At 47.8% G+C, this 27,646-nt stretch overlaps 1 protein-coding gene across 6 annotated transcripts; it reads left to right on the forward strand.

Annotated features, from left to right (window-relative positions):
• On the forward strand, positions 1-26,689 carry ckap5 (cytoskeleton associated protein 5). Of its 6 annotated transcripts, none has more exons than XM_030365677.1 (46): positions 1-126; positions 1,679-1,775; positions 2,369-2,562; positions 4,308-4,514; positions 4,696-4,867; positions 4,963-5,095; positions 5,382-5,482; positions 5,696-5,809; positions 6,197-6,301; positions 6,589-6,678; positions 7,660-7,824; positions 7,929-8,057; positions 8,268-8,423; positions 8,560-8,661; positions 8,772-8,882; positions 9,283-9,375; positions 9,695-9,880; positions 10,306-10,400; positions 10,697-10,880; positions 11,327-11,469; positions 11,646-11,820; positions 12,627-12,740; positions 12,958-13,086; positions 13,320-13,514; positions 13,592-13,718; positions 13,931-14,019; positions 14,362-14,457; positions 15,259-15,381; positions 15,521-15,670; positions 15,953-16,156; positions 16,290-16,425; positions 16,930-17,123; positions 17,597-17,763; positions 18,793-18,816; positions 21,140-21,313; positions 21,631-21,751; positions 22,135-22,314; positions 22,727-22,914; positions 23,112-23,187; positions 23,557-23,745; positions 24,001-24,138; positions 24,379-24,462; positions 24,870-25,029; positions 25,401-25,528; positions 26,070-26,493; positions 26,568-26,689. In XM_030365677.1, the coding sequence occupies exons 2-45, from the start codon at positions 1,719-1,721 to the stop codon at positions 26,346-26,348; spliced, it is 6,177 nt and encodes a 2,058-aa protein (XP_030221537.1). In that variant the 5' UTR covers positions 1-126; positions 1,679-1,718; the 3' UTR covers positions 26,349-26,493; positions 26,568-26,689. The 6 variants fall into 6 exon arrangements, with proteins under 6 accessions (XP_030221537.1, XP_030221539.1, XP_030221538.1 ...); XM_030365679.1 differs by having other exon boundaries at positions 13,592-13,688; XM_030365678.1 differs by lacking the exon at positions 18,793-18,816.
• The last annotated feature ends 957 nt before the right edge of the window (positions 26,690-27,646 follow it).

Here is a 27,646-nt window from a genome sequence, read left to right on the forward strand (position 1 = left end):
CCTCCGCCTCTCCTCCCTCCATCTCTCCGCCCTTGGAGGCGTTTCAAAGCTCAGCTAGGCTGCTCTGGAAGTGGTTCAATATATCGCTACGGTATAACTAGTTATTTGACACAACGACACACACAGGTAAACTATTTTATACTAACAAGTATCTGTTTTCGTCTAGGTTGTAGTTCTATGTGCTCTGCGTCACCTTATGTGTGTTGTCTGCTGCGTCGCCAGGCCTGCTTGTGTTGTTACGGTGCAATACTGGCTAACAGCATCTCAGTAGCCAGTGCCGTCTAGCCTTCGAAACATACGGGTTGTTGTTAACAATACGATCTAATTGTGTACAACCGTGGTTTCCCATGCTGACCCTGCTATATGCACATGACTCGATAGCGGCCAGATACATCTTGAGGTGGATTTGTGTTTCTATTGAGGCCTCTGATCTGTCTTCCCTAGAATGGAGGACTATAGACAGCAGCGACGGCTTGCTAATGTTAGCTAACGTACGGGTAACTAACCCGCTAACTAACCAGCTAACTTGGGTCATGCCACTAGTGTTGCTTATAAACGATGGTCTTGCTCTTGCGGTGCAACCACATTGTTGATTCGTATGACAAGCTTGATCATGTTTATTTACCGTTCGAGAAGAACGGGTTGTTAGCCAGCAGTGGGGACAAGATTTGAGCATTGACAGCAAACGCTAATAATCGGTTCGTTTCCATTAAAATGATTGTCCAGGTCCTTTAACCAAGTATTGATGTTTAATGTGATTCTACTTTGAGTCGATGACGTTAAAGATTGTGCAATGGTATAGTTTTTTTGTTATAATATTTTGTTTTGAAACCCAGAGCCACATATGATGCATTGGTTAGACATGGCAAGTTGGTATTAAAGATTTAGGCCATTTATGTGTGATAGTGCATTACACGTTGCATTCGTTCTAATACTGTACTTGGCTTGGGAAAAGGACGTTGTCTTGTTTACCAGAACATGATGGATGATGAATAAGAGCCGAGCATGTGCCACTCCTCTGAAAATACATTAAAACTCCATCACATGCTTTTTCTTAAGTGGGAGGGAGAGAAACCGGAACTCTTGCCTCTGAGTGCAATATTGTCAAGACGCACTTTATGACCAGCCATGCAACTTTTTTATTTTATATATTTGACAATAATACCTGTTTGAATCATCACTTCATCTTTTACTCTACCATCGCATACTGATGATTGTGAAACGTACGTACGGGGCAGATTCAGTTTGTATTCAAATGTGCTCCCAGGGCATGTGCAATCCAGTGTCTTTATTTACTTTTGCACCCAACACCAAAGCATCATATGACACTAAAGTACTTGTTATGAAGTTGGTATTCTGTCTGTTCTCATTTGTAAATTCCATCTAACATGTCGATTATCTTTTTAGCTATATGGTACTGAAATATAAGGAAGTTGTCATTTACTTATTTGGGATGGGTTTGGTTTTTGTTACTTCTACTCATTGGTTATTGCAAATAATACTCAAATGTACCCCTCAAAGTCCTTGTGCCGAGCCGCATGCATATTATATGGTTCATGCAGATTTTAATTGGTGAGGCCAATATTGTGCTTATCATTTAAACTTTTGCAATCCTTTTGATGCAGATGACCGACAACACCTGTACATAATTGTTGACATCCTTCTTTTATTTTTCCAGTTGAGTACCTTCTAAGGAGGCCCGCCCACTAGAGGCCACCATGGGGGACGATAGTGAGTGGATGAAGCTTCCTGTCGACCAGAAATGTGAACACAAGGTGAATGACTTGTCGCTATTGCGCTTCAATCACCTCACTTGTTCTGAGCAGATGTTCGTAGGCTTCAAAAGTGTGCTTGACGTTGGTACCTTATCTCTTGAGACTTAACATATTTTCGCGTCATCCCTGCAGTTTATGATGTGCTGTTGTATAGCATTCTTTTTTTTTAAATGTTAAAGGACCATACTAAAAAGCTGTATTTAGCCTTGTGCCCATTACTTGGGATTCTCCTGTGTCTTCAACAAGCGTCTCTACAGGTATCATTAGGCATAGTATAGAATATAGAATATTCATGTAATTTGCTACTATAGATATGGTAATGTCCCAGCAGCTGTATGCTCATATTGTTGGTCTTTATCATTCCAATCTCCTGAACATAGCATCAAACCAAAATATGTACAGATAATTAGCTTGCTCCAATAACTCAATCTAGTCTTCTATTTGGGTCACATTTCCAGTTAGACTTTGAACTCTGTCTATCTGCCTCCTAAAAAGAAAGCAGAATGGTTAGGCTTAAGGCTATCAAACTTGTCTGGTTCTCCCACCCAAACCCTCCCCTTCCGTAACTGATTTTCTCGCTCTCTGCTAAACAGGTCTGGAAAGCCCGTCTGAGCGGCTATGAAGAAGCCCTGAAACTCTTTCAGAGGATAGAGGATGAAAAAAGTCCAGAATGGGGAAAATACCTGGGCCTGATCAAGAAGTTTGTCACAGACTCCAATGTTGTGGCTCAACTGAAGGGCCTGGAGACAGCCTTGGCCTTTGTGATGAATGCCCACATAGCCGGAAAGTAAGTCATTGCTATTTAAATAAAGCAACCATAAAGTTTGAGAGAATGTCAAACCTTGACCAATATGATCGTCTGTGTTAGAGTTTGAGGTTGTTTAGACCACATGCTCCAAAATGTGTTCATACTGGGGCTTACCTGTACAGGAATCTTTGGCCTAGGATCCACCAAATATCTCATTTTTATTACAATTTGAGAACAGTTTACATTTACATTTCTATGTTAATCATATCTTCCTCCATCGTTCCTCAATGTCTCAAACCTACTTGTGGTCAAATGACAAGGACATTTCATTTAAGCGTGCAATCCTATTTTAAAAAGATATTTTGGCGATCCCATGATCCACTTGCTCCTGCTGCGACACATTTGCGTGTTATGATCCGTAGTTTGAAAACCACAGGGATAGACGACACTGCTGCCATTTGTTTCCATACGACAATAGGGAGACACCGAATGAAATGCAGGAATGACGTAAACGTTCAATGACTCATTTTGGGAAGATCACTTCGGCCTCTGCTCCATTGCAGCGGAGTAACCTGATGCTCGGCTGAGTGTTACTCGCGCCGGGAGTTTGTGTGTATCACATTCTGCCGATAATGTACACGTGTAGTGTGCTGTTAATGGACTGCTAGTCAATGGGTGTATGGATTTGTTTTTTCTTAAGGATACATGACTTAAGATAGTCAGGTGTGTGTTGGGTTAATCAAAGTAAGGATTTAGATTGTTGGCAAATTAACTGGAACATGCTAAGCCTATGGACTTCCATCTGCAGTCGAAGGAGGTATACATGACAACCAATAGTCAGAGGATTCGGTTTTATTTTAACCAGTGGACATTAATATAACGAGGCAGTACGACTATTTCTCTCCATTAGAGGTCAAGCACATTGCAACAGTTAATTCATATATATATTGTTTACTTACATCAACTCTAAGCAGAAATGACAATCAGCTGGAATTGTGAACTGTGCAGGCTGAATGCCTTATTTTTTATTATAGTTTTCTTAAATGCATTTTCAACTTATCGAGACTTTGATGCTGATCATTATTTCACAATAATTCAGAAAAAAACTAAGCTTGTTTAACAAACTAAAGGCCCTTCCCACATGCAGCCCTCCCATTCAATATTCAGGAACATTTCCTGCACGTGTGAATGGGAGCAGGGGCTGTTTTTATGTGAAATCTGCACCACCAATTTGCCTGCTCAAGACCTAGTAACTTCCCGGAACACTGTGGGTATGGCTGTGTTGTTAAATAAGGCAGTAACATTGCCAGGAGAAGCCAGTAAAGGTTACATCTGTGTGACGTAAGATGCTTTCAAGTGGTGTGAGGGAACCAATCAAAAACATATTTGCATTGGCGACTTGTTTATCTTAACGCGTCAATGCTTTTCCGGTGATTCAAAACTGATATCAATTCAGCTTGTTTTGTTGGAAAAAAAGCTCCTATTTTAAGATATGACCGGAAACTGGACAGATGCCAAAACGATTGAGCTCTTCTCAATCCGCAAGTTTAATGGTGGCACCCAAATGTTTGGCATTACCTCCATCTGCTGGACTGTCGCTTGGCCCGTCTAATCCAGCATTGCTGTGCCAAGGGTGAAAGGGTGCAAGGCGGCGATGTTCCAGATCGTGGCTGAAAAACCACTAGCTGTGCCCGAAAGTTGATCCCAGTGATTTACCAGGGACTATGTGTGAGAGAGGCTCAGCTTACTAAGGAATGAACCGTCTGTTTCCCCTTCTGCTGCAGGACAACGGGCGAGGTGACGTCCGGAGTGATCACCAAGGTGTTCAACCAACCCAAGGCGCGGGCAAAAGAGCTGGGCTTAGAGATCTGCCTGATGTACATAGAGATCGAGAAGGCTGAAGTGGTCCAGGACGAGCTGCTGAAAGGGCTGGAGAACAAGAACCCAAAGGTGGTCGTGGCCTGCCTTGAGGCCCTCCGGAAGGCCCTCAGGTCAGTAGGGCCTCTCTAGGGTCTCCATGGGACGGAAGGGGAACTTATAGGGATTCTTCACTCTTCGTTTAGTGTCCAGTTGGATTAACGATCAGGCAGTGCTGTTTATATTACAGTATATCATTTCATGGAAGGCAGGTTGCTCATTTGTCCTGACTTATCTTTTGCCTTCTTCCCACAGTGAGTTTGGATCAAAGATTGTGACCTTAAAGCCAGTGGTGAAAGTGTTGCCGAAGCAGTTTGAATCCAGGGAGAAGGCGGTGAGAGACGAAGCAAAGCTCCTGGCCATAGAGATATTCAGGTGGATCAGAGATGCTTTGAGACCACCGCTGCAGGGTATCAACTCTGTCCAGGTAAATGACTCTCCCGTGGACAGGCCTTCGATTTGGTATGGTATTTACCTCATGAGGCTATAAATGTGTTTGCCCTTTGTCGTATGTTCCGCTAGTTGAAGGATCTGGAGGAGGAGTGGGTGAAGGTGCCGACAGCCGCGCCCAAACAGACCAGGTTTCTCCGCTCACAGCAAGACCTGAAGGCCAAGTTTGAGCAGCACCAGGCCAATAAAGGAGATGAAGTTGACGGTAACACTCCAGAATCACAAAGCATGCTAGGCCAAGAACCAAATCTCTTCTCTTTGCTATTGTGGAAAGGGTGATCTTAAGCGATGTGAACATGCAATGCGGAATAAAGCAGTTGTTTGCGTTTCGACCCAAAAGAACTGCAGATGAAATGCATCTCCTTTTCCATTACGTCTGCATTTCGTCTTCTGTGGTTGAAACAAGCTATTTCTACAGAGGCATATGATGATTCATATTCCAGGATCAGTAGTTAATATTTGTGTTGACTTTTCCACTCTTCTGCCCTCAGGGGAGGAAGAGGAGGACACGGTGGTGGTGGTGGATCCCTATGAGCTGCTGGAGGCGGTGGATATCCTCGCCAAGCTCCCAAAGGACTTCTACGAGAAGATAGTAAGCATGCCCCACTGAGTCCAAACTATACCCAGTGATAGAGGAGCTAGCTGGGGGGGGAAGAGGCGGAGTTGAGTTAATAGAATATTGTTTTTCAGCAAGGGCTTGTATGATGTACGCCTGATGTTCTTGCCAGAATTCAGTATCGTATTGTTTTCTATTTATGTGTTGTTTGTGGGGGCTAACAATGTGTGCGTGTCTGACTTTCTGCAGGAAGCCAAGAAGTGGCAGGAGAGGAAGGAAACCCTGGAGGCTGTGGAGACGCTGGCTAAAAACCCGAAACTAGAGGCTGGAGACTATGGAGACCTGGTCAGAGCGCTGAAGAAGGTTAGAGATTAGGATTATTAGTCTGTGAGGCTAATGCTGCACTGCTGTGTGATGCATTGATTTAACATGATTATATAAGCCTTATACATAGGATTTTATGTAGTTATTGATATATGTGGGTGGTGCAATGGCTACATTTATGTGTGGGGTCGATGGGACTGCCTGGGATCTAGGACCCAGTCAATTTGATGTATGTATACATGTTTGTATGTATGTACGTAGGTCTTCCTTAATGTTTAACCTGTCTATATATTTTACTGATAGTCAAACTGGTGTCCAACACCCATGTATTGATGAGGTATATTTGATATAATTGATAGCTTATATAAAATTCTGCTAGCTTCTGTAGCACATCGGTAGTTTGAACTCCCTAGTCTTGTGTTCCAGGTTGTGGGGAAAGATGCCAACGTTATGCTAGTGACCCTGGCCGCTAAATGCCTGGCTGGTCTGGCCTCTGGACTCAGGAAGAAGTTTGGAACTCATGCCACACTTGTAAGTTTAACCAACTGCATGAATTATTTCTATCCATGTTGTGGATTATCATTTGCTTTGTTAGAAACCCTTTTAGGGTAAAATTGTTAAATGAATGAATGCACCTTTAATTTGTTCCAGTATTTGCACAAGCTCAATGGAAGGAAAACATGAGTTAATTGCATTGACCTTATACCATAATTTACCAATAAGACTTAAAGCAGGCCTTTTTCATTTCATTGACCTCAGATATTCAATAACTCTTCTCTGTTCTTCTCTTTTCTGCACTGCTTGGTGTGTGGTCGCAGGTGGTGTCGACTATTCTTGAGAAGTTCAAGGAGAAGAAACCTCAGGTTGTGCAGGCCTTGCAGGAGGCCATCGACGCCATCTTCCTCACTGTGAGTACGAAATGCCAAGAAATCTTTTGATGCAAAGTTTCAGAGGGAATTTATTAGATTTATGTTTGGAGAATATTGTTAAAACATTTCCATTAGGATGTTTGTCATTGAGAGATAAAGTATAGTAGCTAGTAGCTAAAGCACCAAAACCTTTCCAATAGTCAATTATGCTAGCCAATGTGACAGACATGCGGTTCCGCAGAATTACCATGACTGCACAAAACGTTTCCCTGTATTTTAATATTTCCATGACCCTCGGGGCAGGATAGCATCTTGTTTTCAGGATGCTGAACTCCCTGAAGAAATGCTCTGGTGTCCATAATCTAACTCTAGCCGTCCTTGAGCTAGAGCTCAAAGCCCCCCTGCGGCTGCTCCTTAATGACAGGGATCTGAATTCAGTGGAGGTCACTTTGGATAAACTAAGCATAGAATTATGTAAGATCTATTTAAATTTGAATATCAAGTATTAAATACTGTCCCACAACGGAATCAGTGGCGGTTTTAGGCACGGGCGACCCGGGCAGATGCCCGGGGCGGCATATTTGTGGGGGGCGGCAAATCACATGGGGGGCGCCACGAGCAGTAAAAAAAAAAAATGCCCCCTCTGGTTGCAGGCGCACACTTGTTTGCATAAGCGAAACCCCCACTGAAGTCCGTTGGTCCACGTCCGTTGGTCCCCCCCCCCCCCCCCCCCCGTCAACAATCGCTGCCCGGGGCGGAATTGGACCTAGGATCGCCACTGAACGGAATACACATACATTTGATGACAAATAATGAGATCATCCATCGGCTTGAGGGATTTTCTGAATACCTTTTTTATAATAATAACTTGAATAACAAATGATAATTAATTATGTAGGGATGCAACCGTGTACTTTTTATAATTTCATCTCTGATTTTTGTCTTGTTTCCATGTGTGTTCAATGACAATTTAAAAATAAAATACAACCAAAATGATAATGCAAACTTATGCCCTCCTAGACCACCCTGCAGAACCTGTCAGAGGACATCTTGGGCGTGATGGACAACAAGAATCCCTCCATCAAGCAGCAGGCCTCCCTCTTCCTGGCCCGTGCCTTCAGACACTGCACCCAGGCCACCCTGTCCAAAAGCGTACTCAAGCCCTTCTGTGCGGCCCTCCTTAAGGTCGGTGCCTCCTGCCTTTTCCTCTGTGGTCTCCTCATGGCTGGAGGTGAGCGCTCCCTGAACTAAGGATTCACTGTGGCCTTGTCCTTTTAACCTTCTCGCAGCAAGTGAATGACTCGGCCCTGGAGGTTCGAGACGCCGCTTTTGAGGCCTTGGGGACAGCCATGAAGGTGATCGGGGAGAAGGCCGTCAACCCCTTCCTGGCCGATCTGGATAAGCTCAAACTGGATAAGGTGAGAAGGGAGAGAGGGAGGGCATTAGGAAGGAATCTAGTGAATATACCACAGTTGGCTGAAACTGTAGAAAAAATCGTAAACAACATGGAAACAGGTCAAGCAAATGTATACACCGAAGGGATATCAACAAGACTAGACCCCTTTTTTTTTTTTTATTACTACTTTTGCCTGATGGCTAAGATCCTCCCCTTATCCCCATGGTTACAGATAAAGGAATGTGCAGATAAAGTGGAACTCCCCGGGGCTAAACGCGGGGCGAGCGGAGGAGACAAGAAGCCTGCCGCAAAAGCCCCTCCCCCAAGTGAAGCCCCATCCAAGTCCTCTGGCCCGCCCAAGAAGACACCTGCTGCCGCGGCCAGCAAGGTAAACACCTTTAAGATTGTATGTATGTGTTCATCAATTCCTGCATGTTTATATGTTGTGTTCAATTGGCACGCTGCTGTAATAAGATGGTGGCATGCCTGAAGATGAGTTCTCTGTGTTGTTCTCTTGTCCGTAGCCTTCCGCAGGACCTTCTAAGAAGGGCAAGCCAGCCGCCGCGTCCGGGGCTAAGGCTAAGAAAGGGGTCGAGGCCAAAGAGATTATAGAAACCGAACTGGCAGTGAGTAACGAGGGCCGGTTCCGCGCCAGAGTTTCCCCCTCCCTTCATCATCGTCAAGTGTTTTTCTGTTGGTTGCCTGACTTGCTGTCTGGCTGCTGTGGTCGTTTCAGATCGAGGTTTGTGAGCAGAGGGCAGCGCTAGTACTTCCTGCGTCCTGTCTGGAGCATCTAGATTCGGCCAACTGGAAGGAGAGGCTTGCCAGCATGGAGGAGTTCCAAAAGGTAACTTGTTCTCCCTGCTTATTGCACTGTGTTGGATGCCATTCAAACTATTTAAATGTTTTTAACTCTCTATTTCATACTCCACACTGGGTCTGTCTGAGCCTGGCACCCTAATGTTATTAGCTCTTAAGATAATTTAATTGGGCCGCTTCCAATTCACTTTGCATCTCGAATTGTTCATAAGTGGTTATCCCTTCGTGACAATTTCCATATCCGACAGCTCATCACGCAGCTAACCATCTGTGCTGCAGAATCTATTAGATTAGGTATTCTCCTTTCTGCTTGTATATGCAGAGCATATTATTCAATGCATTTGTCAGCTTATTGCCTTGAGTGGAATCAGAACCCGTTGATTGACTGAATCACTGACTGTTGGTGGATGGTCTGTCTTGCTGTGCAGGCTGTCGAGACCATGGATAAGATAGAAATGCCCTGCCAAGCCTTGGTTAGGATGCTTGCCAAGAAGCCTGGGTGGAAGGAGACCAACTTCCAGGTAACCGTTGCTATGGTGTTCAGTTTGAAACAAAACGCTTTTGTATGCTGCTTGTAAGTATATCCGACCTCTCCGCCTGTCGTTGTCCTTCAAATGAAAGCAATCTTGTATAAAAAGGGTACGGCAAGGGAACGGCTGTTGACGAGAGAGAAAAGGCTGCACGCTCACTTCCACCCCCATCATTGTAATCCTTCTTTTGTAGTCCAAACTAGTCGCTCAGAGATGTTATGAGTTATTTGATTGTGAGCCATCTAAGCTCCCAGTGTGACGGCCCTGCCCCCCCCCCCCCCCCCCCCCCCCCCCTCCTCCACACGTGTAGGTGATGCAGATGAAGCTCCGCGTGGTGGCCATCATCGCCCAGAGAGGGCAGTTCTCCAAGACCTCCGCCTCGGTGGTCCTGGAGTGCCTGGTGGACAAGGTGGGAGACGTCAAGTGCGGCGGGAACGCAAAGGAGGGTCTGACAGCCATCGGGGAGTCCTGCTCACTGCCCTGGACTGCTGAACAGGTGAGGCTTACGGTGTCTCGTGGTGTCTTAGGATGACCCGCTTACGGTGTCTTAGGATGACCCGATTTTCTCGTGGCTGTTCAGTGTAAATCCTGTTTTACTTTCTCGACGATCTGAACATGAAAAAACGACGTGTGTTAAATTGATTGAGGTTCTTGTCTGCCGTGGATAGAAGACCTCTACATTGATTCACCACATGCCCCCACACTCCACTGCCCCTCTGCTTAGACTTTCCACTCTCAAGACGGGAGTCTTTCCGAGTAGTTAAGGATGAATTCCATTGCGAATGTGAAAAAGGCAATCAATCAATCAATGTGTCAAAAAGGAGCAAAAAATAAACCACCCCTGTCCCACTCGGTGCTGTAGACTTAGAAATATTGAATATGTATGAGGTATGACATTTATCATTCTGTGTGTGTTCCCAGTTGGTATCATTGGCTTTTGCTCAGAAGAACCCCAAGAACCAGTCCGAGTCTCTTAACTGGCTGGCCAACGCCATGAAGGAGTTTGGCTTCGCTGGGTGAGTGGGGCTCATCCCACCATGGGGAGGGTTAGCTCTAAGATGAATGGCTGAATCGGTTTCATAATTCTCAGAAGCATATACAAGTATCTGTTATGTTTGTTCACGATTTATAATTCAGTTTATTCAGAGCAGAGTCAACCCTTCCCATGTCCATTTAAACCACTTGTAAAGGGGGTACATATCTACGTATAAACATGCGTGTGCATAAGCATTCATGACAATAATGAATACCTTGTTCTTGGGACCTGGTACATGATGTCATCTGCTCTAATGATACCGTCCCTCCTCTCTAGGATCAACGTGAAAGCCTTCATCAACAACGTGAAGATCGCGCTGGGAGCCACCAACCCTGCCGTGCGGATCTCGGCCATCGCCCTGCTGGGGGTGATGTACCTCTACATGGGCGCCCCCCTGCGCATGTTCTTTGAGGACGAGAAGCCCGCCCTGCTCTCGCAGATAGACGCAGAGTTCGAGAAGGTTGGCCTTTTTTTCTCATGCCGTTAACGTCTTGTGGGATTGTTTGGAAATGTCTGCCATCCTTTCAATCCATGATGCATTTCTTTTCTTTTAAAGAAACATTTGAAATAGCCCCATGAGGCAAGCCAGGGGGGAGAAGTGACTAGGTTGAAGGAAAAACTGGTTTATTTGTGCAGATTATCTGTACTTCATCACAATTTTTCAACAGTTTTTCCTAACTGAAAACGTGCACACATCATTTTCTTTCTAAAAGGAAACTAGGTAAATGAAAAGATAACTTGAAGCTGAATGTATCTCAACTGAAGTCAAGTAAGAAGACTGATTACCTTTGTTGTACAACCTGTTACAGATTCACATATTATATTTCAGCTGTGCTTCCAATGTGATAATGTATTCAAAAGAGACTCTCACTGAAGTGGATAAATAAATACTACATGTCCTAACAGATGCAGGGCCAGTCGCCCCCCGCAGCAACCCGGGGCACCAGGAAGTCTGGGCCCGAGGCTGATGGGGACGATGGGGACGAACCAGAGGAGGATGCGGCGGGACCACCAGACATCATGGATCTCCTCCCCCGAACAGACATCAGGTCAGCCCCTCTCCTCTCCTATTAGACCCAGCTGGTCCACATCAGGCTCACCGAACCGAACTGATCTTTATCATTGTGTGTCAATTAAAATCATTTAATACTTTTTATTTCTTACCTTAAGCGAAACAATTGCAATCGACCGTGTTTCACATTGACTGATGATTGATTTCTTTCAGCGATAAGATCAACTGTGACCTGGTGTCTAAGATCGGGGATAAGAACTGGAAGATCAGGAAGGAGGGTCTGGATGAGGCGGCGGCCATCATTTCGGAAGCCAAGTTCATCACGGCCAACATCGGAGATCTGTCCCTGGCCCTCAAGGGACGTCTCAATGACTCCAACAAGATACTGGTTAGTAGGGCCGCAGATGTGGATTATACATTCATGATACTCTGGTCACCACGAGCGGTTCTTTGATTCAGGATTCCCTCCGTGCAAGATATTGGCAGTGGTTGATTCTCAAACTTGGGTACGGGTTCCCCTAGGGGAACTTTAAAGGATTGCAGGGGGTCCTTGGAACCATTTAAAATGTTCAAAACGAACCTAAATTAAATATGTAGAAGCTGAATATTGCCTTGAAGAAATTAAGTCTGAGAAATTGGAATATTATGAATGAAGCACAAGCCAATGTTTCTCACTAAACTAAAGTGTTTGCACCACAAATTTAAAGGATAATTAAAAGGATTGATCTTTCAACCTGGACCCTATATTCCCGTGATTTTTACATAATTTGACAGTATTGAGTGAGTGTTTCAGTCTTGCTCTTATATCTCGGGAGAGTTGAAGATTTGCAGGATGAGAACGTGGTGGATATTATGAGTTGGAGAGTTGGAGAGCGTAATCGCATTCGTCCCTTGAGGATGGGAAAATAAGGTCCCGGTTGAAAATAATCTTCATGTTTACACCAAATAACATCCTAACATTATTTATAATAGTTGTAACTTTTTTTGTGCTTGGCCGAAATAAATAACTTGGAATATATTTTTTGGAGAGTATGAACTTCATAAACCCAATTTTAAAGATACAAACATTAGCACGTGACCTTGTATCAATTATGGATACAAGGTGACGTGCACATTGCCCTGTGTCTACTGAAATCCCAAGGCTAGTGGTGCCGCTGACATCAATATAACTTGTGTTTTCGGCTTTTGTCTCAGGTGCTGCAGACCCTGACTATGCTGCAGCAGCTGGCCACTGCCATGGGCCCCGGCCTGAAACAACATATTAAACCCCTAGGGATCCCCATCATCACTGTGCTGGGAGACAGCAAGGTACATCTTGGATCCAGCTTCGTCGAACCAGCATGGTTTTGTGACACTTTTCAACATGTGTATGAATATCATCATATGAAACAGTTGGAAAAATAACCTTTTTCACAAGTTGCATCTAGACTTGAGGCAGAGGGTAACCCCTGCAGTGCTAAACCAGGTCTTTCTTCAATGCCTCCATCACGGCTTATTAACCCCTCCTCCCCACACGTTGCTCTAGGCCAATGTGAGGGCTGCTGCCTTGGCAACGCTGCAGGCGTGGGTGGAGCAGACTGGAATGAAGGATTGGCTTGAGGGAGACGACATGTCAGAGGAGCTGAAGAGAGAAAACCCCTTTCTCCGCCAGGAGGTACACACACGTACACACACGCATACACACGTACCCACACATACGCACGTACGTACACACACACACACACACACACACTCCCACCCTCCACCAACTTGGTATTTTCAGCATGATAAATTGTGTGTGTGTGTGTGTGTGTGTGTGTGTGTGTGTGTGTGTGTGTGTGTGTGTGTGTGTGTGTGTGTGTGTGTCTGTGTGTGTGTGTGTGTGTGTGTGTGTGTGTGTCACTGCAGCTCCTGGGCTGGTTGGCCGAGAAGCTACCCAACATGAGGACGGTGCCGGGGGACCTGATGCAGTGTGTGCCCCAACTCTTCGCCTGCCTGGAGGACCGCAACGGTGACGTCCGCAAGAAGGCCCAGGACGCCCTGCCAATGTTCATGATGCACCTGGGCTTCGACAAGATGACCAAGGCAGCGGGGAAACTCAAGGTATCTCGCCCGACAACCAGTGTTGAAGTACTTTTTTAAGTTTTTTTGCACGTGATTGACGATCTCGTTTGCTCCAGCCCGCATCCAAGGACCAGGTGTCGGGCATGTTGGAGAAGGCCAGGGCGGTGATGCCGGCGAAACCTGCTGCACCCTCCAAGGCAGGGGATGGGGCAGGTAAGGCTCCTGGGAGCAAGGCAGCGGCAGGTCAGTGGAAACCAGAGCGCCAATCCTCTCGATAAGCTCCCGCCGGATCGGAACACTTTACACAAACAAACACGTCACTTCTCTTAGTCGAGGGTCAGGGTTGATTTTTAGGGATTATGGAAGCATCAGAAACCTAACATTGACTTCGGGGGGGCCTAGGCGTTATTTCCTTTTCAAGAAGAGGTCGCCATGGTGATGTTTGTCCCTTCCAGGCCCCAGGCCTCAGGCCTCCGGTGACGACGCCACCGACTCCAAACCCGAAGGCAAGAAGATCAGAGGAGGGGGAGCGGCGGCCAAGAGGGTACCCTCCCTTTATCAGCAGATCATTGTGGTCCCTCACTATCATTTACTGGCTGTTATGCATTATTTACTGCTCATTATTTACTCAGGTACAGAGCATATATTATCACCAGTCCTCTTAAATCTGTGTCTTCATAATAATATGTTAACCGTTTGAAATGGAGCAAGATAGTTGAATCACACAAATTTAAAACGCTGTTAAACATCTGTGCCTGGGTGAATTTCCATACATTTGTTGTTTCATCATGTTTTTCAAAATTGTTTTCTCCCCCCCCCACCCCCCCATCCCTCCTTATTGTTGACGTGATGTTCACCTATGATGTGGTTGTCTGTACCCACCCAGCCCCCCTCCCCTTCCGAGGAGCCCGCCACAGAGGACAGTAGTGGTAGTAAAAAGGCCCCATCAGTCAGGGGCAAGGCTGCTGCTGGAGGTCAACAGGTAGCAGTATGGGGGGGGGGGGCACCGAGCTACGTGGGGCTAACAAATGTCCCTCTGATAGAATCAGGCGAGCCATGGAGCCATGACTGGCAGACGATATTGGTGTTTGTTTTTATTTGTGTCATCTTCGATGACACTACTTGGCCAGAAGTAAAGATTAGGAAAAAATAAAAGGTTATAAGTAATTGTAGAATATTTTTTGTTAGTATTATTTTTTTGATGGAAGTTCTGCATTTAGATGTGGAATAACCTGGGCAATGTTTTTCTACCACAATGGGACACTTGTTAGCCTCCTGTCCTCCTGGAGATCTAGAGAACTGCTGTGTCTAACCTAACCTCTATCTGATCACTAACTAACTGGGATTATTACACCCCCTGGTTCAAAAAATGTCTTTGACCAAAGACAATTGAACTGGGTTGATGTGTGATTCAAGCTTTTAACATGGTACAAATCAGTGTGGCAGTATGAAAGGTGGTGTAGGCTGCGTAGCGAGGAAGTGTTAATCAGGAGGAGGAAAAGAAGTGGGCCCACATTGTGAGAGGTTCAAGTCGGGACACTGCATGAATGTGTTTTTCCATTTCTGCTGCATGTTAGCCTACGGTGCTTCATCACTCACTTCTGTACATCGTTAACCTTTGCCGCCATCTCTCTGTGATTCATCCAAACCTCTTTGCTTTGTCTGATCGTCCTCCCAAATCGATGTACAATATGAAATTCGCACATAGACGAGCTATTGATCATTTTAGCATACATAAAAACACACACACACACACAGTCAGATTACGCTAATCCTTTCCCAGGGGACACCGGGTAAGAAGCCTGCCGCCAAAGGCATGAAGGAGGAAGAGGACCGGTCGGGACCCATCTTCACCCTGATCCCCAACGCCAAGGAGCAGCGGAGCAAAGAGGAGAAGCAGCTGAAGGTACAGCCCATCAGACCGCCCGTCCTCGTTCAACACGTTTGTCCTGCGTCACACCCCCATACTGGGTCAAAGTCCTACAGAAGATGTCCGTAATGTAGAGTCTCACCCGCTCTGTGTTCACGCCCCCCCTTCCCCCCAGATCCTGAAGTGGAACTTCACCACCCCCCGGGACGAGTACCTGGACCAGCTCAAGGCCCAGATGTCCACCTGCTTCGCCAAGTGGCTGCAGGACGAGATCTTCCACTTTGACTTCCAGAGACACGTCAAGGCCATCGGCGTCATGATGGAGGTTGGGGAGACTTGCGTCTTTCTGTTGACGACCTTAGACCTATAGCTGAGGTCCAAGGGCGGGAAGTTATCGATGTCATCGGCACAGTGTCTGTTTTTTCTTTTTTTTAAACAATTTAATATCTACCATTTAATCGTTCAGCAAAGGCTTTTATCGAAGGAAAATCTTTGGGATTGGGGTCTACTGAATGAGCATTAATTAAGTCTACTGCGTACACCTGGGGTCAAACCCGGGACCCCGTCGGCTGCGAGTCAAACACACCGCGTCCGTCTGTGTCTCCAGAGGTTGGAGAGCGAGAGCGAGGCGACCATCGGCTGCCTGGACCTGATCCTCAAGTGGTTCACGCTGCGCTTCTTCGACACCAACACCACCGTGCTGATGAAGGTGCTGGAGTACCTGAAGCTGCTGTTCGCCATGCTCAGCGCGCAGGGCTTCCACCTCAGCGAGTACGAGGCCAGCTCCTTCGTCCCCTACCTCATCCTCAAGGTCAGCGTTCCCACCGGCCCCCGTCTGTTTCCAGCCACCTCCCAGGGAGGGAAAGCTGCTGATCTGCTTTGTTGAACTCTCCTCCCCCTCTCTCTGTCTCCTTCTCGCTCCTGCTGACGGCACTCTGGTGCAGATGGGGGAGTCCAAGGACGGGGTCCGTAAAGACGTGCGCACCATCCTGACCCTGCTGTGCAAGGTGTACCCCGCCGCCAAGGTCTTCCCCTTGCTCATGGACGGTACCAAGTCCAAGAACTCCAAGCAGAGATCCGGTGAGACCCACCGGCTCTGTTCTGGTTCTCTGCGGTTGATTTGACCCAACCAACTGGCGGATAAAGCATAATACTACGCGTGTTACAAGTCAGCCCATGTAGAAAAGCTCTCTTGCTCCCTTAGGGTTAACCTTCAGTATAGCTCTACAAAAGCTGTCTCTTTGCTCATCCAACCACAGTTAATGGCACACCTCAGAGATACGCTCTTTTCCTTTAGCTTGCTTTCCACCAACTAGATCAGACGCGTTTTCAAGCGTCGCTCCGAAAGGCTGTAAAATAACGCTATGTCCGTGCCAGAGATGCAGACTCTAGTTTGCGGCTTGGACTCGAGTCAAAACTTAAGTCGCACACGCAGTGACTTGACTCGAGGCTTGTCCTTAGAAGTCCTGAGACTTGTCTCGGGCTCGTGAACGGTCTCTTATATCAATTCCGGCGCATTAACCTCAAGGAAGTGTCAGACCAGATGACCCGCCCCTGACTGTGCCCTCCGCCCCCGGTCTGCAGAGTGTCTGGAGGAGCTGGGCCTGCTGATCGAGGGCAACGGTCTGACCGTGTGCCAGCCCACGCCGGCCAAGTGCCTGAAGGAGATCGCCGTGCACATCGGCGACCGGGACACCTCGGTGCGCAACGCCGCCCTCAACACCGTGGTCGCCGTCTACAACGTCTGCGGCGAGCAGGTCTACAAACTCATCGGAAATGTGAGTCGTGGTGGACGGCGACGTATAACATCAGAGGGGTTTATAGGGAGTTCTGGGTTCCTCGAATCATTGTCAACATTACGCATGCAACAGTTTGCCTCTTGACTGTTACCGTTACAAACTGTAACTCTTGGAAGAACTCAATTGAACAGCATTTGTGCTAGCATGTCAGGTTAGCTTAACATGGTGTATGTGATGTACCCTGAATCACATTTTAAGGTAACCTTAAAATCTGATTCAGGGTAAAGTCAGTGCTTGGTCACTATTACTAAGAATGGTTTTAAGGTTAGAATTCGATTTTCTTAGTTTTGATTATTGTTTTATGGCCCATATCTTGGAACTGTTGTTTTATTTGCAAAAAAAGTAATCGTCACAAACAAACAAGTATATATGAATCCCTCATATCACCAATAGGCGCGTACTGGCGCAGACTAATAGAGAACCATGTACCCCCCCCCCCTCCCCCACTGCAGCTATCGGAGAAGGAGATGAGCATGCTGGAGGAGCGGATCAAGCGCTCGGCCAAGAAGACCCCCGCCGCCGCCCCCGCCAAGCAGAGCGCCCCGGAGCGCACCCAGCCCCCCAACTCCACCGCCACCTTCCTGCGCAAGCCCGCCCAGGAGGACCCCAACAAACTCAAGTAGGCTCAGTCGGGGGCTTCATGGTGGAGTTCAGCTCTGGTCGTGGGTTAGAGATAGCGGTCCATCAGGGTAGAGTTGGGCGTTCAGCATAGGGTGGCTCTCTGATTAGGGAGGAGTGAGTATATGGGTTAGATGTCATCCTAAGAAAATCGTTGAACTAACATTACACACCATGTTATAGCATTTTTTTCCGGCTGGTATAAAAAGTTGGATGTGATCAGGTGTTCATTTGTGACTTTGAATAACAGAAACCTGTTTTTAGGGAAAACAATTCTGGGATGTTGCTGTTCTTGTCCTAAACTCTATGCCGTTTCCCCCCCCCCCAGCCAAGCACGGTGCGAATAGTACTCTCTTTATCATACTAACCTCAACCTCCGCTAACCTTTTTTGCCAGGCTTGATCATGTGTAGCACAGTAAGGCCATTTAGATAAGACGGTGAACAGCATGTATACCATTCTGCCCTCGGGCATCTTCTTTATGACTGACAACCATGGCAGACCTCTCGATCCTCGAGGATAATTGTTGTGAGTCTGTTACAGCTCCCCTCATAAACCTTGTGACTGACGGGCTGTTTTTCCTCAGAAAATCAACGACTAATCGATCTATCCTTGCCTTTCTCTACTATTATTTTCAACGTATTGCATGTACGTTTGCTCTCTCAGGCACAAGTACTATATATCAAGCATGTAATGGATCTGGGTGTGAGGGAGAAATGCTTAAATATGTATTTGCCCCCCTAGTATTGAAGTATTGACTCTGCTGCTGCACATCCACGCTCCCTTAGCAAGCAGTTTAAACATTGTGCCTGGGCAAGCAACGCTCTGATTGATTATGATTCCCGGCCTACAGGCCTGCTGTTTGTCTCTCTGCTGGTCAAAACTTGTGGCGCGTTTCTCTCTGTTTGTCTTTGTTTCTCTATGTTTGTCTGTCCGCCTGCCTCTTAACTCTCTGTGTGTGTGTCTCCTCTTCACGTCTTCTGTGTGATCTGGGTTCCTTTTTCTCTGCCTGCCTTCCTTTTGCGGAGCAGAATAATGTATCGCACGTATAGGATGTGAGTACCAGTCCCCCCCCCCCCCCCCCCCCCTCCTCCTCCTCCCCCGCTGTTGTCTGGACTACTCCGCCTGGAATGTACATTTGCACACGGTTATATCCGCCTCACTCAATTAACCTACATGGACAAGCCGCTGGGACGCTTTTAATCATTGTCTGGCACTTTTGGACACAAACATGTACGAAACGAATCGCATTTGTTTGCAAGCATATCATCATCGAAATGTGAGCGCACCCACCTTCTCCTGTTTCAGTCCTCCACCCCCCCCCCCCCCCCGCCCCCCAAACAAAGCATTCACTGTTGCATAACTTCCCGTTCAGACAAAGGAACAGAGGAATAATGGAGATGTCCCCATCGTCCCTTTGGTTGAAGTTCAGTGTCTCTGTCTCCGCCACACAGCCTTCTGCCTTCCTGAATAGGAAATCTTGTGGATTCAGAACTATGCCCCTGCTAGGCTTGAGGCCTCTTCCTTTTAATGGCCTCCGTTATCACCTGATATCTTTATTTGAAGACGTGTACAATGCACTCCCAGAGACTTGGCTAGTCGCACCCAAGATAAAGCCACTGAACAATTTTTTTTGTACAAACATGTACGTGCCAGTGTAATCCCTGCATCAAGTTATCTGGTTTTGCATCACTGGCTGGTCCAAGTACAGCAGATGTAGTTTACATAGTTTTAAGCAAGAAAGATGACCAAGCCCTTAACCATCATAGCATTGCACTGCTGGTGCTAACAGAACTAGATGCCTTCGCCTGCTGCTCATACATGAAGTGAAACAACTTGCCAATCCGCCACAAATTCCCACAAAAGGTTTTTCAACGACAACAGAGCCCAAATCCAAATTTTTTTGTGAATGTCAATTGTTTAACGAATAATACTGCATGCGCCTTTCATCACTGCTTATTGTTTTTGACAGCATCATCCCAAAGTTCATACCTAGCCCAAAATATTCTCGTCTGTGCTCCTCCCCATGGCTATAGACGCCCAACCTCTCTGTCAGTCAGGTCAACCTTGTAGGCTCCCGCCGCGTGTTTCGGTGTGTCTGTGGTTCCGCCAGCTCTGTAGAAAGTTATGCAGTCCATCCTTATAGCAGCTGCAACACAGCACCCCAGCCACGCCCCCTGTCTGTGTGCCACTCACCTGCATCGGGTTCTGACAGCATCACAGGACTTCAGGGATCTGGAGGCCGTGAGGGACACGTTTGAAGACATACCTTGATATTTTGCACTTTCTGTGCTGTTTATCACAGGATTTTATAGCATAGCTTTCTAGTGATAATCAATAACCAGCTATTTAATTTGTTCATTATAAGAGATGGCAACGCAAAACTAATCGTAACTCCGGTAAGCTACGAAGTTCAGAGAAAATAAAGCTAACCTTGTTTATTTCCATCAGCACTATCCAACTAATACGAAGTGGAAAAGAATGCTATGAAATTGTTTGGATATCAAGGCACCTCTTTAAAGCTCTAATGGTGGGCGGGAGTGGGATGGTTTGATTGTTCTGTTGTTGTTTCAGATCAGTGCTAATTAGCTCCAGTCCCATTAGTCCAAATGCAGTAGGTACAATTTAGGTCTCGAGTGACTCCCTCTATGCCTACTACCCATTATCCTATTGTTTATGTATTATGCTGTGCACGTCCCAAGGCTGTGTTTCAGGCCATTTAAATATCTAAACGCAGCCTTACTTATTCTGCTGTGATGCAGACTATAGATGGGATTGGATTTATGCAACAAAGATTTTGTAAATTCTTAATGTGGAACGCCTCCAGAGTGTTATCATTATGATAAATAGTCTCACGCCTCCTTGCTTTGCCTGCGGGAACATAAGCGTCTACCGGCCGGAGCTGAGGTGATTGTACTGGAAGGCAGCGAGCGGCACTGAGCCTGCGTTTGATTCAGTGAGGACTGGAGCTTAGAGGCACTGATCTCTCATGCAGCTGTCTAACTTTACTCTCCTCCTTCTCTCCCCGACCCAATCTCATTCACTCTAACCTCTCTCCCCTCATCACTTTTACCTCCCTCCTCCGCTGTCCCCTGTTGGATCCATCTAATGTCTTCTCTCGTTCCGTAACCTCTCCGACCTCTATTATATATTTTTTATTTCTCTCCTGTCATTCATCCTGCTTCACTCTTAAATCTTTGCTCACCTTCCTCCATCGCTTTACCTCATCCGTCTCTCTCTCGTGCACATTCTCTCTCTCTCTCAATTTCTTTCTTTTATTTTCTTTCTTTCTTTCTTTCTTTCTTTCTTTCTTTCTTTCTTTCTTCCCCCCCCCCCCCCCCGCCCCTGCCCCACCTCGTTCTGCCGACCCCCGTCCAGCCAAGCGCGTCAGAACGCGCAGCACAACGAGCCCTCCCACCCCAGCATCCCCCGGGAGTTCCAGCTGGACCTGGACATGATCGAGACGGACCAGGGCCGCGTGGGCGACCTGCCCGACCTGGTGCAGCACAAGCTGGAGGAGCTGCTGGAGCCCATCGTGATGCCCGAGCCCAAGTGAGCGCGCACGTACACGCACACGCACAAGCACACGCACAAGCATGCGTATGCAAGCACCACCACTAATGGTTCAGAGGGCAGGGCAGGGTAGTGGTTCAGCGGTCAGCTGGGATGGTTCTGGGTTCATTCCCCAATGACTACAGTCTACCTGATGAACATGAACATATGTGATATTGTGTGTATGTCAACATTCACTGTACTTTGCTTTGTTCAAAGTGTCGGCCAAATGAGTGGCCAAATGATTGGTTGTGTTTTAAAGGGCCTTTGCTATGATGTATTTGCTTTAAGTGTGTATGTGTGTGTTGCTTCCCCAGGATGCGCTCGGTCTCCCCCCACTACGATGAGCTCCACAACAGCACGGCCTCCACCATAAACTTTGTCATCTCCCAAGTGGCCAGTGGGGACATCAACACCAGCATACAGGCACTGGCTCAGGTAGGGAACACACACACACACACACGTTGTTTGTATGGAAGACACGCACACACTTTGTTTGTTTGGAACACACGCACAACACCTATGCTTAAATAGAAACTGGTGTCACTACTCCATCTGAATCGTGTTGGAGTTATTTGCCGCCCAGGGAGTAGCGACATAGTCCAACATTATTGAGCAAGTATTAATATCTGTACAAATGCTGTACGTCTGTCAAGAATTCATATTCACATTTAACTAACTACTAATAAATACTAGGGGAAATCATAATATAATTGAACAAATTATCCACACAACCCATTGGAATGGGTCATCCTTATCTCCGGTGTTTCTATTCAGACCACCTCTCCTCTTTGTTAACCCTGACCTTTGACCCGCTGTAGATAGACGAGGTGCTGCGGCAGGAGGACAAGGCGGAGGTGATGTCGGGCCACATCGACCAGTTCCTCATCGCCACCTTCATGCAGCTGCGGCTCACCTACAACACGCACATGGCGGACGAGCGCCTGGACAAGAAGGACATCTTCAAGCTGTACAGCTGCATCATCGGCAACATGCTGTCTGTGAGTGCACCTGCCCCGTGGCACGGCCGTGGTCCACCGCGAACACGCTGAACAGGGATTGAAGCTCAATCTGATTTCACATGTCGTCATTGTGGTCTTATTGTTGTTTTATAAAAATAATTATGTTGGGCATGCATAAACATTGACAAGCATCGAAACAGCATTTTGGCGTTTTTAACCATAAAAACCCGTTGAGACAGGCGGAACGTGACGCGATGTTACGTTGGAAAATGTGCAGCGCTTCCAAATTCAAGAATGATGTAAGGCGACGTTAACTCTGTCTCCCTCATCCACCTGAGTATCTCTCTTTCTACCTCTCTCTCTCTACGTCTCCCCCTACCTCTCTCTCCCCCCCCCCCCCCTCCCCTCACCCACCCACCCTCCTGCTGTGCATCGGTGCGGCCCCTGTCAGCTGTTCTTCATGGAGTCCCTGGCCCGGGAGGCGTCCATGGGCGTGCTGAAGGACCTGATGCACGGCCTGATCACGCTGATGCTGGACGGCCGCGTGGAGGACATCGAGGACGGCCAGCAGCTCATCCGCTCCGTCAACCTGCTGATGGTGCGCGTGCTGGAGCGCTCCGACCAGACCAACATACTCAGGTGAGGGGGGGGGGGCTGGCTGTGTGGAGGGCTGTACGGGTCTGTATGGGTGGTGGTGGTGGTGGTGGTGTGGGTTCTTTGTTGTTGTCTGGATTTGGATGAGAGTAGATCTGTGTCCTTCTCGTTGAAGGATTCGGAGATCCTCGATCATTAACTCAGTGTTGTTGCGTCTCTCGTCTCTCCTCCCTCCTCCACAGTGCTCTCCTCGTCCTCCTCCAGGACAGTCTGATAACCACGGGTGGCTCTCCCATGTTCTCCGAGCTGGTCATGAAGGTAGGCAGCGGTCAGAAACACGTGGATGCGCCCCTCCCCCATACGGGACTCGGCCACCATAAAATCAGATCTAGGGTTTGAATATCAGAATGCATCATGGGATTTATGTTGGGGGTATTTCCCCATATTGAGAGGGAGCGTTTTACAGCTGTAGAGTCCTAAATCAAGGTAGCTACACCGTAACCTAGGCTGATCTACATTATTTTGTACCACTTCTCGCATGAGAAACCCTAATTTCTTGATGATGTTAAATCAAACTATGACCCAAAAATCATGACTGCCAACTGGAGAACCGACGTGTGTGGCCGTTCTCCCAGGGTGTTGTCTCATTCATTCATTCATTCATTCATTCATTCATCCACCCACCAGTGTCTGTGGAGGATGATCCGCTACCTCCCAGAGAGCATCAACAGCATCAATCTGGACCGCATCCTGCTGGACGTGCACAACTTCATGAAGGTGTTCCCCAAGGACAAGCTCAAGCAGCTGAAGAGCGACGTGCCCCACCGGACCCTCAAGACCCTGCTGCACACACTCTGCAAGCTCACGGGTGCTAAGGTACGGGCGCACGCACACGCGCACACACACACAATATAGCACAAACTGGACATCTGCATGTCTTTTTTTTAAGAATTAGGCTCCAGGCTATCTTGCTTAATACGACACGTAAACACATTTCAAGTACTCTTGTACATTTTGTTTACCCTCATTGTTCTTTGCAAACGCTTGCAATCCAGCTTTTACCAGTTGTATGTATTTGTGTATTATTACCGATGTTCTCGTCATCGTTTGTTTGTGCTGTTTGACCTTCAGATCCTGGACCACCTGTCCATGATCGAGAACCGCAACGAGTCTGAGCTGGAGGCCCACCTGAGGCGGGTGGTGAAGCATTCTGGGAACCTGTCGGGGATCAAGAGCGACCGGGGCAACGAGAAGAGCGGCCCGCGTACGGTAGGTCATCACCCCCCTAGAGGTTAGCCCCCCCCACCCAGACACACCAGTATGGGATCGTCCGGTGACTGATGGACTGTCCTTACTTTGGAACCCCCATACCTGCCCATTTGTTTCCACGATATCTGATGACTGTATCTGTTACATGTTGTATATATTGTCTTCTGAATCATGATCTTATTCCTAGTTTATCACTGGATGCAAAACTCCATTCTCTGCTCTTGATTTTCTTCTGCCCAGGAGGATCGGATGTCGAAGGCCAAAGTGAGCGACATCCTGTCGGAGATCTTCAAGAAGATCGGCTCCAAGGAGAACACCAAGGAGGTCAGATCTTCTCTCTTAGTTCCCGTTCGTTGTCAGCTCAGTGGGTTGGTGGTGTATCCTCTATTCTATTGTGAGCAAATCTGTCAAATCCCACTTTGGATTCATATCTAAATTAGATTCCTCCCCTCGCAAAATGTATGCTTGAGAGAATATTTCTCTAACCAACCAAGAGACAAGGCATAACTCCCACTGCGGTTACTAGTTTCTAGCCCAGGCACTGCTGGATCCAGGATTAATGTGGCCCTATGGAACTGCACTAATGGCTTGGGAGAACTTTATCCTTAAGGGCCTGCGTTCACTTTGCCTTGTTCTGTGATGGATCCCTTGCTCACTAAATACTGACACCTCCAGGCTGTTTCTCTACCAAACTGACTGTGTGTGTGCGTGTGTGTGTGTGTGCGTCCCAGGGTCTGACGGAGCTGTATGAGTACAAACAGCAGTACTCGGACGCGGACCTGGAGCCCTTCCTGAGGAACACGTCTCAGTTCTTCCAGAGCTACGTGGAGCGGGGCCTGCGCATGATCGAGTCGGAGCGCGAGGGCAAGGGCCGCATCCAGACCACGGCAGGTAACGCCCCCTGGGTCCTGTAAGCCCCCTGGGTCCCGCCCCCGGGTCTGTAGGGCTGGGGGTCCGTGGTTCTGTTAGTGGGCTCTCCCACGGCGGAGGCCTCAGCTTACTCCCTCTGAGGATTAATTCACTGGACCCTTTATTTATTCTATCTATGGAAGATAGGGCAATTGAATGACGGCATTGAAGCGGAGAAATGGACTTCAGCCCCGTAGGTCAACCCCATGTTGTTATATTTCTTTCATTTGCATTTCTTTGCACCCTCAGTGTTTATTCACGTCGTGAAATTAAAAACTTGGTTTGGAGGTTGTGACGGTTGGCCTGGAGAGAGGTCGCTCACCCCCTTGCGTGTGTCCCGTGTGTCGGCCCAGTGATCCCCCAGCACGGCGTGGACTCGGGGCCTCTGGGGGGCAACAACGGGGAGGACCTGAAGCCGGCCATGTACTACGAGAGGCTGAAGATCCTGCGGCAGAGGAAGGGCCTGGAGAACCACACCAAGGTCAGCACGGCCTCGCGCCCACACTGAGAGGAGCCCACCGGCTCACCTGTGTGGATCCTATGACCGAGGTCATTGTGTTTGCAATCCAACAGTAGTTTACATGTTCACGTGTTTCATACTGAGTCTTCATTTCGATTTATCTCGGGCATTTAGCAGCCGCTTCTATCCAAAGCGACAATCACTACATTTGTTAAAAGCAATAGAAAAGACAATATATCACTGTCGGTGCAGTGATGATGTTCATAGGAACAAGTGCCGAGCACTTACACTTCCTTGGTTAACCCACCCCCCGTGTTCAACCAAGAGGGTGAGGAAAAGACGCTGCACAGTGCAAACAACTGTTTTTAAGTGCCAGGACGTACAGCATACAATAAGGCCCAATCCCATTTCTACCCCTTACCCCTCCCCTCTTCCCCTTACCCCTTCAAAACAAGGGGGAAGGGGAAGGGGTAAGGGGTAGAAATGGGATTGGGCCTAAGGGCTTCCATTAAGTGCCAGGGCTTAACCCTCTGTACCTCTGGTCTCTGCGACCCCCCCCCAGGGCTTGGGTGGAGTCGGAGGAGTGGGAGGCCCGGAGGACGAGCAGCAGCAGCAGCAGCGTCTGCCCATCTCCTCGCTGCTGTCCCCCAAGCCCCCCGTGGCCTCCTCCACCGACATGCTGCAGAGCAAGCTGTCCCAGCTCAAGGAGTCCCGGGAGCTGTACCAGCAGGAGCTCAGCCCGCACGGCCACTCGCCCCCCCGCGGCCGCTCGGCCTCCCCCTCCGCCAACCTGGACGACCTGAAGAAGCGTCTGGAGAGGATCAAGAGCAACCGGCAGTGAGGCGGGCGGCGGTGTTCCGCACCTGTCACTTTTTAAAAAGGTCTCCATCTCGCTCTCCCCTGCTCTGTGCACCCCAATGCAGCTGATGGTAGAGAAGTGTGTGTGTGTGTGTGTGTGTGTGTGTGTGTGTGTGTGTGTGTGTGTGTGTGTGTGTGTGTGTGTGTGTGTGTGTGTGTGTGTGTGTGTGTGTGTGTGTGTGTGTGTGTGTGTGTGTGTGTCTCTCTCTCTGGTTCCCTGAAGACCAGCTTCACCCCGGAACCAACAGGGTCTCTCACTCCCTCGCTCGCCCGTTTTCACAGTTTGTTTACAACTGACCAATAAATAAATCCCCTAACAAGCAACGGCCCGTGTCAAGCCTGGATTCAGGATCATATTTTTGTAACTCAAGGCGTCCGATAGGTCGAGTCGCTCGCCGTCCAGTGGGCTTGAAGGACCCCCCCCCCCCCCCCCCCCCCCCCCCCCCCCCCCCCCCCCCCCCGAGTCGATGGCGAGTTTGAGCACGTGAGGTATGACAACATCTGTTAAGGTAGCGTATGATGCGTTCTAGTGTGTTTTTAACCATTATTTGTAATTGAACCCAGTCATAACATTGGGTCCTTAATTTTTGGGAAAACATTGCATTTCATTTGTAAATCGTGAAGAAGCATAATTAAATTGGCGTGATCCACAGTGTAGGACACACAGGTAGGACGGGTAGGTCTAGATGCGTTGCCTGATTTACTTTTGTTGTACAGTTTTAGTAACCAATGGCTGAACTATGTTCCACCCCGTTCCGTAGGGGGTTATATTCGGTCGGGTCCAATGTTGTCTTGTCGGTCGCCCTAACCCTAACCTCTGGGCCCTCGGCTCTCCTGGGCTACTCTTTCCACACATGCAGACCCCCCCGTACATTAACACTCCCTACAGTAAAAGATAACCAAGAACCTTGCCACATCGTATATATTAATAAGAACCATTAGTGGATAACCCTTTTTCCTCCTGTTTCATATTGTGTTGCGTGGTTTTTGTATATACTGGGGATGGCTCACCACTGGATAGCATGGAAGCGCTTTTTGGCCGGATACAAAGAGTTGTGCACTTTGTTTGTAGTCCAGTGCCAGCCCTCATGGGGCGGTCCCAACGAGGGCACGCGGGTGTAGATACTGGATGGCCCCCAGCTGGCCTAGGAATGTTGAAACATCGAAAGAATCCGATGTTTGGACCTGTTTGCGTCCCTTCACAACGCTAGGGCAACTAGCAGGCTTGGCTTCATTCTGGTGCCCCCTGGTGGTACCAGAATGTTATGACAGATGTCTGTC

Source organism: Gadus morhua, chromosome 9, assembly GCF_902167405.1.
Source record: "Gadus morhua chromosome 9, gadMor3.0, whole genome shotgun sequence".
Classification (NCBI taxonomy): Eukaryota; Metazoa; Chordata; class Actinopteri; order Gadiformes; family Gadidae; genus Gadus; species Gadus morhua.